Below are 14298 nucleotides of genomic sequence, written 5' to 3' on the forward strand. Positions count from 1 at the left end.
CCTTAATGCGTTCTTGCTTCTTCAAAAACCATAAATTCTCTGTTAAATTCTTCCAACTTATCACACTACTCCTTTGACAACTTCTGTTCCTCTGCTACCTCACATTGCTGACTTTGACCTGTCTTTGAAATGTGCTTGGCCTTCTTTTTGTTGCCAATTCTAGCTTATCTATTTCCTAAACCTTCACGTACCCACTGTGTTTCTGCCAAAGGTTGTTTACTCGCGTCAGATTCATACCTTGAGGGGACGTATCACCCAGCTGTTTAACATCCAGCTGAAGTCACCTGTACAGTCCTTGGTTTTTTCAGATGGAAACTCTGCTCAGCTTATTTTTTTTAGATGATATATTCATCAATGGGTCTCTTTTAATGACAGTAATGTTTTTCTGAATTTCTCAGTTGTAGCTCAGGAAGAGGCGGAAGCTGATACCAGTTTGAGGAAGATGTAGATATGCTGGTAATCCAAGGATTCTCATATGAAGTGGGTAGAGTGGGACTCAGTGTAGTGAGTAACTCTATGAAGGAGAGAATTTTTCTTTTTTAGTTGGCAGTTTCTGTTTCCCCATTGCAAGGGGGTTTGCTTTTCCTGAATTATAACACTAATTGTATCATCAGGGGTTTTTTACCAGTTCATTGTCCCTGTTGCAGACTCTGCTCTCACAGAATTTAAGATATGGCTGTTTTAAAGGTATGATATTTTAATGATTTTGGGGTGTAACATTTCTCTAACATTGGGGTGTGGAATGTTTACCAGTGCTGTACTTGCATTTTCTTATCATAGAATCATAGAATTGTAGGGGTTGGAAGGGACCTCAAGAGATCATCGGGTCCAACTCTCCTGCCAAAGCAGCTCCCTAGGACATATCACTCAGATAAGTGTCCAGACTGGTCTTGAATATCTCCAGAGATGGAGACTCCACCACCCCCCTGGGCAGCCTGTCCCAGGGCTCTGTCACCCTCACTGTGAAAAAGTTCTTATGAATAAACAACTGTCACTCTTGTCCATTACCTTGTGTAAGGTCCATTACCTTTTACTCTCTGCTTAGTAGTAAACACATTAACCCAAACCTGAAAGAAAAATTTAAAAAGCAGACAATTTATCTAAATTCTAGAAATATTTTAAGAGATTTTTCTCTCAGTGTGCCTGTATTGTTAAATGCTGTCAACACCCCTCTCAGGATATTTTACAATGGGAAATGCTAGTGTGAAGACTAACAGAGATTAACTGAGGTATGACAGATCTGTCACACAAAGGAAATCAAGGATTCTGAAGTCTGGAAAAGTGCTAATTGAGAGGGACTAGAACAGAAGTCAGTGGAATCTTGAAGAGTACTGAGACAGTGAATGGAGTTGCTACTGGTCTCTCCCAGCCTAACAATTAGGAGCCATCAAATGGGGTTAGCAAGTGGCAGGCTCAGAGAGAGTTTTATGTTTGGGGTTTTCCTTTTTCCTTTCAAGTGGTTACAGTATGAAGAGGTTTAGTTAGATTCAAGGGCAAACTGGACAAATTAATAAAGAAGTCCATCACAGGCTACTGTTACATAAAGACCTCTCTGACAAAATCCAGTTTCTGGGGGACTCTACACCTTAAACGCTTCCCTGGGCTTCTGCTGCTAGCAATAGATTACTGGTTTTAGGTGAACCTGTGGTGTGATCAGTCTTACCTTGAAAGTCCCTGAAACATTACAGGACCATAGATGATAGAGGAGGGGGGGTGGGGGGGGAAACACAAGTTCAAAAAGATTTTTTTTTAATTAGCATTTGTTAATGGAGCGCTGCTTGCAATTCTTCATTTGGTTTCATCATGCCAAAAAGGCTTGTTAATCATTTTGTTTTATGTGCCTCATCTCTGTGTCAGAGTGAAGAGCTAAATGACTGTCACTGAAACAGACGTGGATGGGTCTTCAGAGCCCAAGACATTTAGTATTGGTGATAAGCATTGTGTCAGTCTGAGAGAAAGTATGTAATATTCTCAGCTGCTCGTGGCTGAGATCCTATTATTTCTGACCATGCCTGACAGCTCTAATGTTAAACAGTGAAGGGTCATAGAAAATTAGTGTAATTTCGGTGGCTGCTTTAGTGCACCAAACATTAAGTCAGTTCCCAAGAACGGTTCCCTGGTGCAACCCTTAATAAATTCAAACTTTATTTTTAGTGATGACCTTTAGTAATGTGAGCCTTGATCCATTGAGATGCTGTTCACTTTTGATGCATCTCCAAATCCCTTTTTTATGCATTTTAAATCAACACACGCTCATTCTGAATTTATGCGTGTGGATAGACGGAGAGATGTAATTTAAACACATCTGTTCAAATATGCATTTCAGATCAACTTGGTGCCGGTTCTCATAATACGGCTGAGTTTTTGACGGGTATTATATCCCTAAAGTACACAGCAGATGGTATTTATTAGAGATTGAATGGAAATGAAGTTTAAGGATGTTGAGCTTTTTGTCTTAAGTCGCTCATTTTTTAATCATAAAACAATAATGATCTGAAGTTATAAATCTGTAATGAAGTTTTGTAAAATGTTTCATTTCTATGGCAAGAATAGAACACCTTATAGTTGAATAAAGTTAATCCAAGCCTTAACTGTTTGATTTTTTTAAAGAAAATTGATAATGGGAAGTATTATAATGTTTCTAATGAAGCATTTGGGCTGCATCTAGTAGCAGCTCTAGTAACCTTCACTGCAGTTGTTTGGAGAGAGTAAAACTGTGTGTACTCTTTCATCCTCAGGCAGTGAGCCACGCTAATAATGAAATACAGTTTTAATCTAGGTCATTATCCCCTGACGACAAGGACAGACCCAGTCCCTACTCACGTGAAGTCCTCCATACCTGTACCTTCTCAAGTTCAGCTCTGGATATCGTGTCTCCTGACTCACTGCAGGTGTCATTCAGCCCAGTTTCTGAAAGAGCTCTTTTGGGAGCAGGAGGTGGCCTTGGAAAAGAGCAGTCATAAGAAATACCCATTCTCACTCTCAATTTAAGTCCAGAGCCCTAAGGTTGGCCTTTGTAAGGTGACTTGCATCAAAACGGGTAGTGACTCCAAAGTTGAAAACCAACCTCTTAAGCTGCACTTGCAAATCAGTTGGAAATTGCTGCAGATCACAGAGCTCTGGAGTAATGTGTTCCCTGTGGGAATCACCGCTGTAAGCAGCCTTCAGTGCTCTCTGCGAGGTGTGGAATGCAAAAAGCAGAATGCACGCAGTGGTTCTGTAGCTGCCAGGCTTAATGTGTAGTCTCTGCTACTCTTGAAATCTGAAGTGTTTCATTATGGATCATCTCCAAATTAAATGGCAGGATTTACAGTCTTTCTGGTTATTGTCCCATGTGTGTATGTGCATGCACCCTTCTTCAGGGGAATCTGCAAGGATACTCTGGGGTTTTCTCTGTGGTCACATCAGGGGTTTGGTGGTTGTTCTGTTATTTAAAAAGAAACCCCAAAACACAACATATAAACAACATGTCATTGCAATTTCTTTGTCTGGTTGGTGTGTCTTAGGCATTGGTTTCAGAGAGAGAGAATCTAAGCAGTGAAAACAATTTTTAAAAAGCTAAATCTTAAAATTAAGCATTTTGCACACATAAACAATATGACTGACTGAGGTGTCTGCTAGTATTTGGTGTTTCAGTGCTCAAGTGAAAGCAAATAAGTGAGTTGACTTAAAAATGAAATCATTACAGATTTTTTCAAACAATGAGAACAGTTTCATTCACTTTGATGTAGGCAAACTGCAAAGTGAAGGAGAACTGATTTGTGAGACTGGATAGAGTTGTGTTAGGCAGTAATAGAGAACATTTTAAAACATTTGAAATAATATAATTGCTTTGCAGTAGGAGCACGTACATGAATAAAAGATGCTAGCAGGTGTCCTGCCAGGGTAGAATCTCATGCTATTGTATTTAATAGGAATATATACACTGTAAACAGGTCTAAAATTGCTAAAAGTAATCAAAATTGAATGTCTGAATAACTAATATGCAACACAGTTTAAAAATAATTAAAATTAAGCATTATAGTTTAATAAATAACTTTTTTTCTTGCACTGAATGTAGGCAGGTTTTGGTTTTAGAGAGTGATGCCCCAGCTTCCACCCATTTCTCTCAGTATGTGATTGTATCTGACACTATTGGATGTAGTATATATTTAGGGTTTTTTTCCAATACAGTTTATTACAAATTTAATAGAAATTCAATCAAAATGCAGTAAAATCCTGATGGACAGTTTGATAGAAGCAAACATAAGGTCCCTCAGACTAATAAAATATTTGTACTAACTCTAGAAGAGTGGAAATGGATACTACGTTTTACATTATTTATTTTATTGAGGTCTAACTCCCTGGTCATATTTGTAACAATATCTTGCCATCTCTGTTGTTCTAGATTTTATTGTAGTCTGTGAAATGTCTTGAGAAGTCGTGATTGGATCTTCCCTTCTTGTCCTATATTCAGTCGCAAAATCCCCCACTATTTGTCCTGATAATTTCAGTGACGTCACGTGTGTAGAGCAACTGAACACTGGAAAAGGAAATGGCAGCATTAAATATAACATAATATCTTACAATAATTCACCACATCAGTTCTCTGGTGAACTTGATAGCACTACTCGTTTTCTTAAATCAGTTACTTGAGCATTAATGTTAATGAGATACTTCGCTGCATTTGAATAAGCAGTTTTAACAAACGGTAGTTTATATCAAGCCGAAAGCCTCGCTCTGTTATCATTTAAAAGGCTTCACACACAAATGTTAATGAAATCTTTATTGTCGTTGAACTGAGGTACTTTCCAGTTTCACTTCATGTGTAAATCAGTTGAGGAGTTGATATGAGGGTCTAAAAGAGCTCTTTTTTCTGCCACGAAGGTTTTGAACTTGGACATCCTGGACTGCTTTTAAACACACATGGAAAAGATTACTAAGAAAAACATTGTCCGTGGATATCCATTTATTAGAAGTCTGTACATCCATTGCATAATTTAGGGTAAACCATAAACTGAAAAAGATGGAAACAACCCCCAGCTTCAGAAATTATGTTCAGGTTTACCCCCCCTAACTCCGGACACTTAACTTAGGAGGAGTATATTGTGCTGTGTTTATAGTCCATGGAGTGAGAGAGGTGCATGAGGGGTTCAGAACAGAAATAGGCTGAATCCCTTTCTGAAAGCGTAGGGATCTTCCCGTGGCTTCATTCTCAGGTTTATCTCCATATAAGCAGGAGAGAGGCGGGGTGAGGTTTCATGTTGGTACTACCCTTTGAAAGAGGCAGCGCTTCCAGCTGAGCAGTGTGTTTCTCTTGTGTTAGCTCCAGCTCGTGTTTAAGTCAGAAATCCCATGAGACAAGGCCTTGTAGAGAAAAAAGAAAAGGGGGGGCAGGGGGCGGCTGAGGAGGGAAGGGCTTCTGGAGGACTGTGTGTGGTCATAAGGAAAGATGCGAGCATCTTAAGCTCCAGCACAAAGGGGCACATTGAGATGCCTGTTAGATACTGTAACTATGCTTGAGAAACCAACTCTCAGATACCTCCAAATCAGCTCATCCATTAACTGGATTTCATTTGCAGGTTCCCTAAATGGGCATATGTGGCAAAAAGGTTCTAAAACATAATGTATGAGGCGGAAATAACATTTCAGAGAAGGCTGGTTTTATTTTCATAACAATTCTATTCTTTTTTCTAACATTTTTTTAAATGGAATTTCTTAATCCAGGAACCAAGAAGTTGCTAGGTCATCACATTTTTTTGTTTTGACCTTAATTATTCTAGATTTCCCACACAGTTCTTGTATCCTTCTGTAAGAACATACAGCATTTTAGATACATTCGTTTAGCTATTTATTCTAATCCAGTATTTTGTTATACTGGGAGGGGTGGAGGCGGAGGATCTTGGTTAAGAGGGAGTTGGTGGCTTTAAGTCATTGCTGGATTTAAATGTCAATTTCGGAAAGGGAAGTGGGAAGAATATGTGATCATGCAAAAGAATTTCAGATAGTCACAGTGGTAGGTGAAGGTGCTGATGAGTTGCATTTCAGCTCCTTTACATAATTTCTTCTCTGAGCATGGATTTGGTTTGCAATGGTTACTGCTAAAGGAAATGTTTTCTGTAAGTAAAGCCACATGAAATGATCTGTGTAACACCTGAATCCTAGCAAGTTTCACACTTTTGCTGCTGATTTCTTTGACATCTTGCTCTGTGAAAATGGGAGGTGGGGGATTCCTATGTTATTTTTGGCAGCCTGACATCTCTTTTCTAAATCAAAGGACTGGAGATTTTCCATTTTGCTCCCAATTTACCTTCCATCAAGAGTTCTCTAGCTTCCCTCTATTGGTGAATCGGTCTGTGGTCACTGGCCCCTCAGTACCTGCTGTAATTCCTGTCTCTGCTGGTCCCATTTCTATTTTCTCTAACATTGGTGACCAAGTTCCCTGAGCAGAAGGGAGCTCCAGGGGCTACCTAGTTGTAGTAGCACAGAGCTCACCTAGGTCTGATTTATTCTTCTGGACTTGTTTAGAGCTAACTTGAAAGCCAGTGAGCTGTGAGAAGGTAGTTATCAGGGCAACAGTTGCCCACAGCACATTCGTAGACTTTACTTCCAGGCATCAGCCACTTCTTTGTGCGGTAGAACCGTTTTTTTCCCTGACCCAAGAGTCTGACTCAGTTCCTTCAGGTAGAGAGGGTAAGGAATTGCATTTCTTCTGTGTCCTTCCCACACATTTGTTCCTCCCTTCTGTAAAATTTTGGCTATCCTCTTAGCACTTGTTCATCATAATTTCTAGGTGTGCTGCTCCTTACAGCATCACACAAAAATGGATACTAATGTAAAATGAATTGGGTGGTCAGAACTGCTCAAGGTGCTGGTGATTGTATTGCTGGCCTGATTCAGGATGGCACAGCATAAATCTGCTAGAGTAGACAGAAGGCATTTATCTATGTAGAGGGACATAAAGGAGAGAATGCTGAAGAACCCTAAGTATTAGGACTTTATTATCTTACAAGTGACATTGAGGAATAATCAATTTCATCTTTTTCTGAAATTCCTCAGTTTTATTGTATGTTCCAATGGAAGTCAATTTGCAACTGGTTTTTTGTTTCTAAAGTTGAGTGAATAGAGATGTTGTCTTCAGAGAAAAAAAATGTTACAAGATTTATGATCACCAGTTAAAATGATTGCACAGTCTTTCTAGGTGTTTGTCAGGATTATGAGGCTTTAAATTGGCTGGCAAACTTTAAGTTATTTTATGCTTGGAAGTATCGAAACAAACTGAATGTCTACATTAGCTTAGGCTATAAAGAGCATCCACCCTTTTGTACGTTTGAAGCAACTTTCTGCTTTTTAAAAATAAATTTATCTTTCATAAGGACCACTGTGTAGCCTTGGTTCACTGAACAATGTGTTGTGGAGCTTCTCTGCTGACCCTAGAAAACATTTGCTGCAATTGAATTTCTAGGCTTGCTGTGAATGCGTTTGGCTAAGAGACGTTACAAAATGCTTACTGGGGATGTTCAGCAATTTTTTCTTTGTTTACTTTAGAATAGATAAAATGAATTTAATTTTGAAGAACAATTTCATATTGGCTGATGCACAAGAAATAGGTTCTTGTGCAATTTTGCATCGTATTTTATAGCTGGGACCATGTTTTAAGCATCATCCGAATCTACGCAATAAGGAATTTTATGCTGCTTTCTTTCAAGCTGGCAGAGCAAAGGTCACTTTAATTTTTCAAGCGTGTATGTGGTTTATATTTTTCCACAATTATATATATTTTTTCCTCTTTTTTCATTAAAAATGATGTTTCACATGTGGAACTCATTCTACTTATTTTTGTCCATCAATGCTTTGAGATATTCTAAGAGCTTGATTTTTGTCAGCTACTGCATTCTATTCTGAGCGAAATCTCATGCTTTTCTCTCCTTTTAAAACTACTTTTTAAACAACCCAGTCAACAATGGTATAAAAATGCACTATGCAATCTAATATTTTAGGCAGGCATACTGGATTGAACTGTAATTAATTGCTCTTCCTGAATACACAGTGGTCCTTACTCTCTTTTCATGCCTTAGCTTTTCTTTGTGTGTAATAATTCCATCCAGGAAGAAATCTAATTACCAAGATAATTAACACCTTATCACCAAATGGAGTTTGGTACATTTGTAGAGTTTATGAATTTTTAAATATGTAATTTCCTTCTAACTGAATGACAACTAGTGTTATGGAGAAAAAAAGCATATTTTATTGTATCTAGCTTGATTGGACCTTATAATTCATGTTGCTATAGAAACAACCAAACCTTTATAAAGGATGGTATTACTACTACCATTAGTAATAAATGCTTTGACTGTTGCCCGTAGTATCATTAAAGTGGTTAAAATAACTTCATTATGATGGTTTTCCCAGACTTAGCAAGTCTTCTGTTAACATTCCCAGAAATGGCAGCTGATGTTACCTGATACTGGTTTGTAAAGTAATTTACTTTCTCTTCCATAAGCTTACTGTTACGACGCAAGATATTTGTGATGTGAACAAAATCGCGTTGCAGAATACAGTGCTCTTCTGTTCACTCCACCCTTAAAGCTAATCAGTCCTGTTGTTACTTGATGCCAAGCAGAAATTCCTATCTTGCCATTTGTCAGTCTTAAGAAGCAAATAGTAATTGAGGCCGTTTAGCCAACAGCTCTGGGGACTTTTTGCTGTTCTGTGCGATGTTCAGATTGTGTATCACTTACCACTATTGGACCAACTCCTTGAAAGTGTTCTGGTTTATACCGGTTTTGGTGTGGCATTGAAATGCCATATTTTAACATCATCTGATGGATGGAGTCTGAATTCATGGGCTCTTGCTTTCGATAAATACATAAATATATAAAAATGTATTTCTTTTGGGAAAAAGTCTCAAAAGATATTTACTACCATATGCTGTTTATAGGAGGACTGCTGTGGTGAACATAAGCTATGCATGCTCTAATATTGCGCCTAATCAAATTACTAAGAACAATATTCTCTGCTTTGCCTTCCTTGAGTCTTTTGCCAACAGATTCTCCTGTTCCAGGGGAGCTCATTGTTGCAGGAAGCTTTTCTTTCAGCTGTTCAAACTCAAGTTTCTTCACCGACTGTAACCACAGCTTTATTTTTTCTGTGGTGATGCACTGTCTAATAAGAAATGATACTTCTCTTTGGCAATTCAGATGCTTTATAAATGTAATTTGAATTACATATGTTTTTATTTACAATTCTGCTGTTCCTTGTCCTGATGAGGGGAGGGAAAGCCCTCCTGCCATTTCTTTAGATTGGAGACAGTCTTGGAGAACCCTTCTTAAGCTCAGGCGTGAGCTTTGCTTGTAGCAGTGGTCTTTATGCCATTCACCCCTAAGAGAATCTATCTCAGTTATTCCCCTGCCTGTAGCCTACCTAAGAACCGTAGAATTATGTGGGTTGGAAAGGACCTCTGGAAGTCATCTCACTTACTTGCTCCCCTTGAAACAGGGCCAGCTCCAAGTTAGATACCAGCAATATCTTTTTAGGCTTCTTACTTTTCCTCATAAATCATATTTTTTCTGGTTCATCATTGTTACTGATAGTGTAGAAATCTGTGCCATAGAAACAGTCTCCTCTGTGTCAGTAGGGAGCACGGAGCACTTCTGAACACCACATGTGCCTGCTTCTCTCCAAAAAAGCTTTATACAGTAATAAAGTAAGCTCATGTTGTTTGCAAACCAAATAGTGTCAACCAAAACATCCTTTTACATATGAAGATAAGCAAGGACTGATTTATGTCTCCTGTCTTCTCATGAATCCTAAGCCTGTAATTCCATCAGCAGATCCACAGAGAAGAAAACCAACTAATCTCTTAGATAGTTCCTACTTCACACAAGAAGGCTGAATTAAAAAAAAAGAGTCCTGTGGTTTTTCAGTTTCTCACAGGGCAGTGGTCATCCAGCAGGTTAATGTCAGATTTGGAAAACTGAGTTGGTATCTCCTTAGTCCCATAGGGTGCTCTGTAAATACTGTGCAGTAATCTCTTCGTTGTAGGACTCATTCTTCTGGGCCATGTCACAGAATGACAGAAAGATTGAGGTTGGCAGGGATTTCTGTAGGTCCTTTTGTTCAACACCCCTTGCTCAAGCAGAGCCAGTTGTACAGGACTATGTCCAGACAGCTTTTGAATATCTCCAAGGATGAAGATTCCACAACCCCTCTGGGCCACGTGCGCTGGTGCTGAGTCACCCTTGCAGCAGGAAAGTTTCCTGATGAGAAGCACACCACCTGAGCCCCCGTGCCGTTGACTACTGTCCCCAGAGTTTTGTAGTCACGTTTAATACTCTCCAGGTTTCCGCTCACAGTATCATTTGTGTTTGCATGAAATAACAGCTGGGGGTAGTAGTCAGAGGGCCAAACGAGCCCCACAGCATCCCTGATCCTGGCCCCTGGCTGGCAGCAAACCTCTGTTAGATGATTCTTTGGGTTAACAGATGATTTGGCACTTCTTTACGGTAGTCTTAGGGATCTTGGCAGACCAGATACTTCACTTGTTGGTGTATCTGGCTCCTCTTAGAGGGTGATGAACCTATTTTTCAGTTGTAAGCCTTTAGGTGGGGCAAGATCCTTCCTCTTGGTGTCAGAAGTCAGCTTCCGACCTTCATCTTTTCCAGAGGATTTTCTTCCCTTGCTGGTGCACATAGGCACCTACCTACTTCTTTGTCACAGTGGGACCTAAGGCTCTTCACTCTGCTGAGTTGCAGAGCACGTCACATCTATCTTTCTTTCATCTTCTCTGATGCATCGTAGCCTGCTTATTTTCCTCTGTGATTCCACCACTTGGAGACAGACATCCATCTCTCCTGGCATCAGAGAAAGGACCCACAGAGTCATTGCAGCCTGAGACTTGGGAAGCTGCATCCACCATCTGACACTGTCGTGGTGGATGCCTTGAGCCTGGCAGAGACATCTGCTCCACATCCACTGGGGAAAATGCTCAGTAACATGTCGCCATCTTGGCTGAGACTCTCACTGTGCCACAGTCTCAACTGAGGGCCCCTTACCTCACCTCTTTCCCTGGGCCCTGCTGCAGTCCAAGAGGAACAGTTAGGAAATGTTGACCTTGATAAACAGCAGGAGAGCTCAGGGCCTGTGCATTTGTAAAATTAAGTATTTTGTTTTCCTTTTAAGGGAAAGCACAGGCTGATTTTATGGAGTACTGAATTAGAAATTAACTCATGACTTAAGAGATGTCTTAGTGGCTCCGCTTTGTTCAAAATGGCTAGGTTATACGGCGTGCCAGTCCCCTCATTTGGATATCCTGTTCTGTTTTGATAGCAGCACTTTAATACATTAAATAGTTTACAAAACCTAGTGTCTAAGTCTCAGAAGTTATAAATTTTGTGGAGTAAGCAATCAAAATTCAAATTTACAAGCTCTGCTGATCACCTATAATTTCAAGTGAAGGAGGGGTTGGTCCAGATGTTTTCACTCTTCTGTCACAACCCTCATCCAATATTTGCTGCAATATCTTTCTTATATTCTATGTCCTCTCGGCTGAGAACCAAATGCATTTTTCATTACCAAGCAATGGTATTTAAATCCTTTTTTTTCCCCAAAAAGATTATTTTAGGTCTCAAACTTAGATAAAGTTGAAAGTTTATAAGTGTATGTACACTAGGATTTAAGGGACCAAGACTTTTACATGTCCTTAATTCAGTGTTCCTTTCCATTTTCTTTCTTTACAGAGTGCCTGGAATAACAATTGCTACAGACATCATCTGTGGTTTTCCTGGAGAGACGGATGAAGACTTTCAAGAAACGATGAAACTTGTAGAACACTACAGGTTTCCAAGCTTGTTTATTAATCAATTCTACCCACGCCCAGGAACCCCAGCTGCAAAAATGCATCAAGTTCCAGCTGCAGTGGTAAGATCCATCTTCCTGTGCCACAGTACATGCTGTACCCACATGTCTTTAAATACATAAAAAATGTACATGAAAATGTAGATTCTTTGCAGAGCTATGCTACAATTCAATTAAAGGTGGGTTTTTTCCATCCACTTAGTGAAATGATTATTGAATTGCCTTTAGAGGTTACTTAGATCACTGAACATATTTTCATACCTAAATTACTGTTCAGATTGTTAAGAAGGGTAAAATAGTGGTTATGTGGAAGTTGTGTCTTCTGTCAGGTTTTGGCTGAATGGTAGCCGATTGATTATACGGGTGTTTTGGATTTTTATGTTAAGACTTCTGTGACTCCAGCAATGTCGAGTTTATTGTGAATAATTATGCAAAGTATTAATAACAGAGCAATTATAATCTTTGGGTTATTTGTCAGATAACAAATTTGCAGGCAATGTCTTGAGACTCTCCTTACACACTGCTTATAAAGTCTGCTCCTTCAGCCTGCATGTTAAAGGTCATTGATGAAATTGGCATTTCATCTTTACGTTTTCAGGTTGGTTGTTTCTTTCTGTTTTTGACTGGGAGCCCGACTCCCAACATTCTCATCTCAAATTCCCATGAGGAAAATAGCCTGTTTTGATATAGAAGGTAGATGGCTATTGGCTGTATTTTGATTGATATAAATAGGTATTTGTAAGCAATAATAACAGTAATCACATCAGAAGGTATGGTTTGATTTATTTTTTTGAAAATTGAATTTGTAATTTTTGCAATCTGAATTTCTAAACAAGAAGATACACAAGACTGATTGCTGTGCAATAATTCAGCTCATTATTATCTCTTTGTTGTGGACATAAACAACATTTCTCTTTCTTTTCAGTGTAAGAATAAGAGTCGGCCAACAATGTAAATTGGTTTAAGTAAAAAAAAAAGTTTGTTTCCATTTCTGTGTGTTGGTACACTAACACAAATTCACTAGGTATCAGTACTCGCATCCCTTCATTTATGTGAAGCTAAACAAAGTCTTCTTAATCTCAGTATATACCACAGATTCCATAGGATGTGTTAGCTGCTGAAGACATAAAATGAGATTATATTTGACTTCTTCAGTTTGTTATTTAGAGAAGTACAGCTTGAGCAGTGACTGCTCATTTATTGTAGTTATCTCATAATGGGAAATAGCTACTGGTGAAATAGTCTACTTAGTGTAACCAACTCACACTGTCACATTATTTTTATTAATTTCAGTGCATTTTGCAAACTTCTGTAAATGAAAAAAAAATGAAGAAATGTAATTTTTGAAGTTAGGAGGCTTAAAAGTCAAAACATTGATTTATGTTTCTGGTTTACATTCTTTCATCCACAAAACCTTTAAGCGCTCTATTTTCACAGGAGGCACAGAGAGCTTAAATTAATGTCCCCTCTTCTGTTTAACTGGGTGTCATGGGAAGGCAGTATGTGAAGTGCTGAATTATTAAAAAAACATTAGGTGTTTTGTGGTTAGGAATGTTACTTGAAAGATGGTAATGTCATTTTAACCCAGTTTTACGTTCTTTCTTCTTATTTGTAGCACTAGTACTTACTGTTTTCAGTGAATTAGAACCTTCAAGGAAGATGGGGCCTCTAATCCAGGGCTGATGAAAATCTGTAATTAATAGATTTTGTTTCTCTTATCTTTCTTTTTTTTCCTGTAGTCCTTCAAAATTCCCACATTACGAGATCCTTTGGCCTTTTATCTCTGTGTAGAAATGAAGAGTAGTCAGAATAGGAAGAGCTTGTGCTAATCTCTTATGTTTTATACTCACGTTGCTTCTAGACAGAAGCTGGTGGTCTTTCCTGCATTACGAAGAGCAGACAGGCATTTCATTTGTCATTTCTTGCCTCGCATGTTCCTCTGCTCGGAGAAGGAAGTAGCACATGACCATCCATGTTATGCACTCTTACCCTTTCATCCTTTAGTGAAATATTATTCATCTCATTTTAGTGTTAGTGAATGTATTTTGTTGCATTTGCAATAGGTGAAATAGCACATAAAGTGACATCCAGCCATGGCGTGCAGGTGTCTGAGTGTACAGATGGTACACGTCGTATTAGCAGCCTGAGCTTGTGAGCTGGTGCTTCTACAGGATGCACAGAATGTTTTCCCTCTGCAGTGGATATGTTGATGGGATCTCTTTCTGTTGAAAGAATTTTTCCTGCATTGTTTACTACAGATAGTGACCCAGGGAGCATGTTACTTGACAAAAGTTACTCTTGTCTCTTCTCATGGAGCCCGCCTGTATCCACTGTGTTCTTTGAGCTTTGCGATACTTCTGCAGTGGCAGATCTACCACTGTTTGTGAACTGCTCCACTTCAGCTCTGGTTCAAGACAGCTTTGGTGGTTCTGCCCAAGTGTCACAGCTGCAGTAATAACATAT

At 39.0% G+C, this 14298-nt stretch overlaps 1 protein-coding gene across 1 annotated transcript in view; it reads left to right on the forward strand.

Moving 5' to 3' along the window:
• The window catches only part of CDKAL1 (CDKAL1 threonylcarbamoyladenosine tRNA methylthiotransferase), a 414385-nt gene that overhangs the window by 294032 nt on the left and 106055 nt on the right, over window positions 1-14298 (forward strand). Inside the window, exon 12 of the mRNA XM_084280398.1 lies at window positions 11718-11898. Coding sequence (XP_084136524.1) covers window positions 11718-11898 — 181 coding nt within the window. The remainder of the gene's footprint in view (window positions 1-11717; window positions 11899-14298) is intronic.

The sequence above is a fragment of the Gallinula chloropus genome, assembly GCF_964237585.1.
Source record: "Gallinula chloropus genome assembly, chromosome: 2".
In the NCBI taxonomy this organism is placed as follows: domain Eukaryota; kingdom Metazoa; phylum Chordata; class Aves; order Gruiformes; family Rallidae; genus Gallinula; species Gallinula chloropus.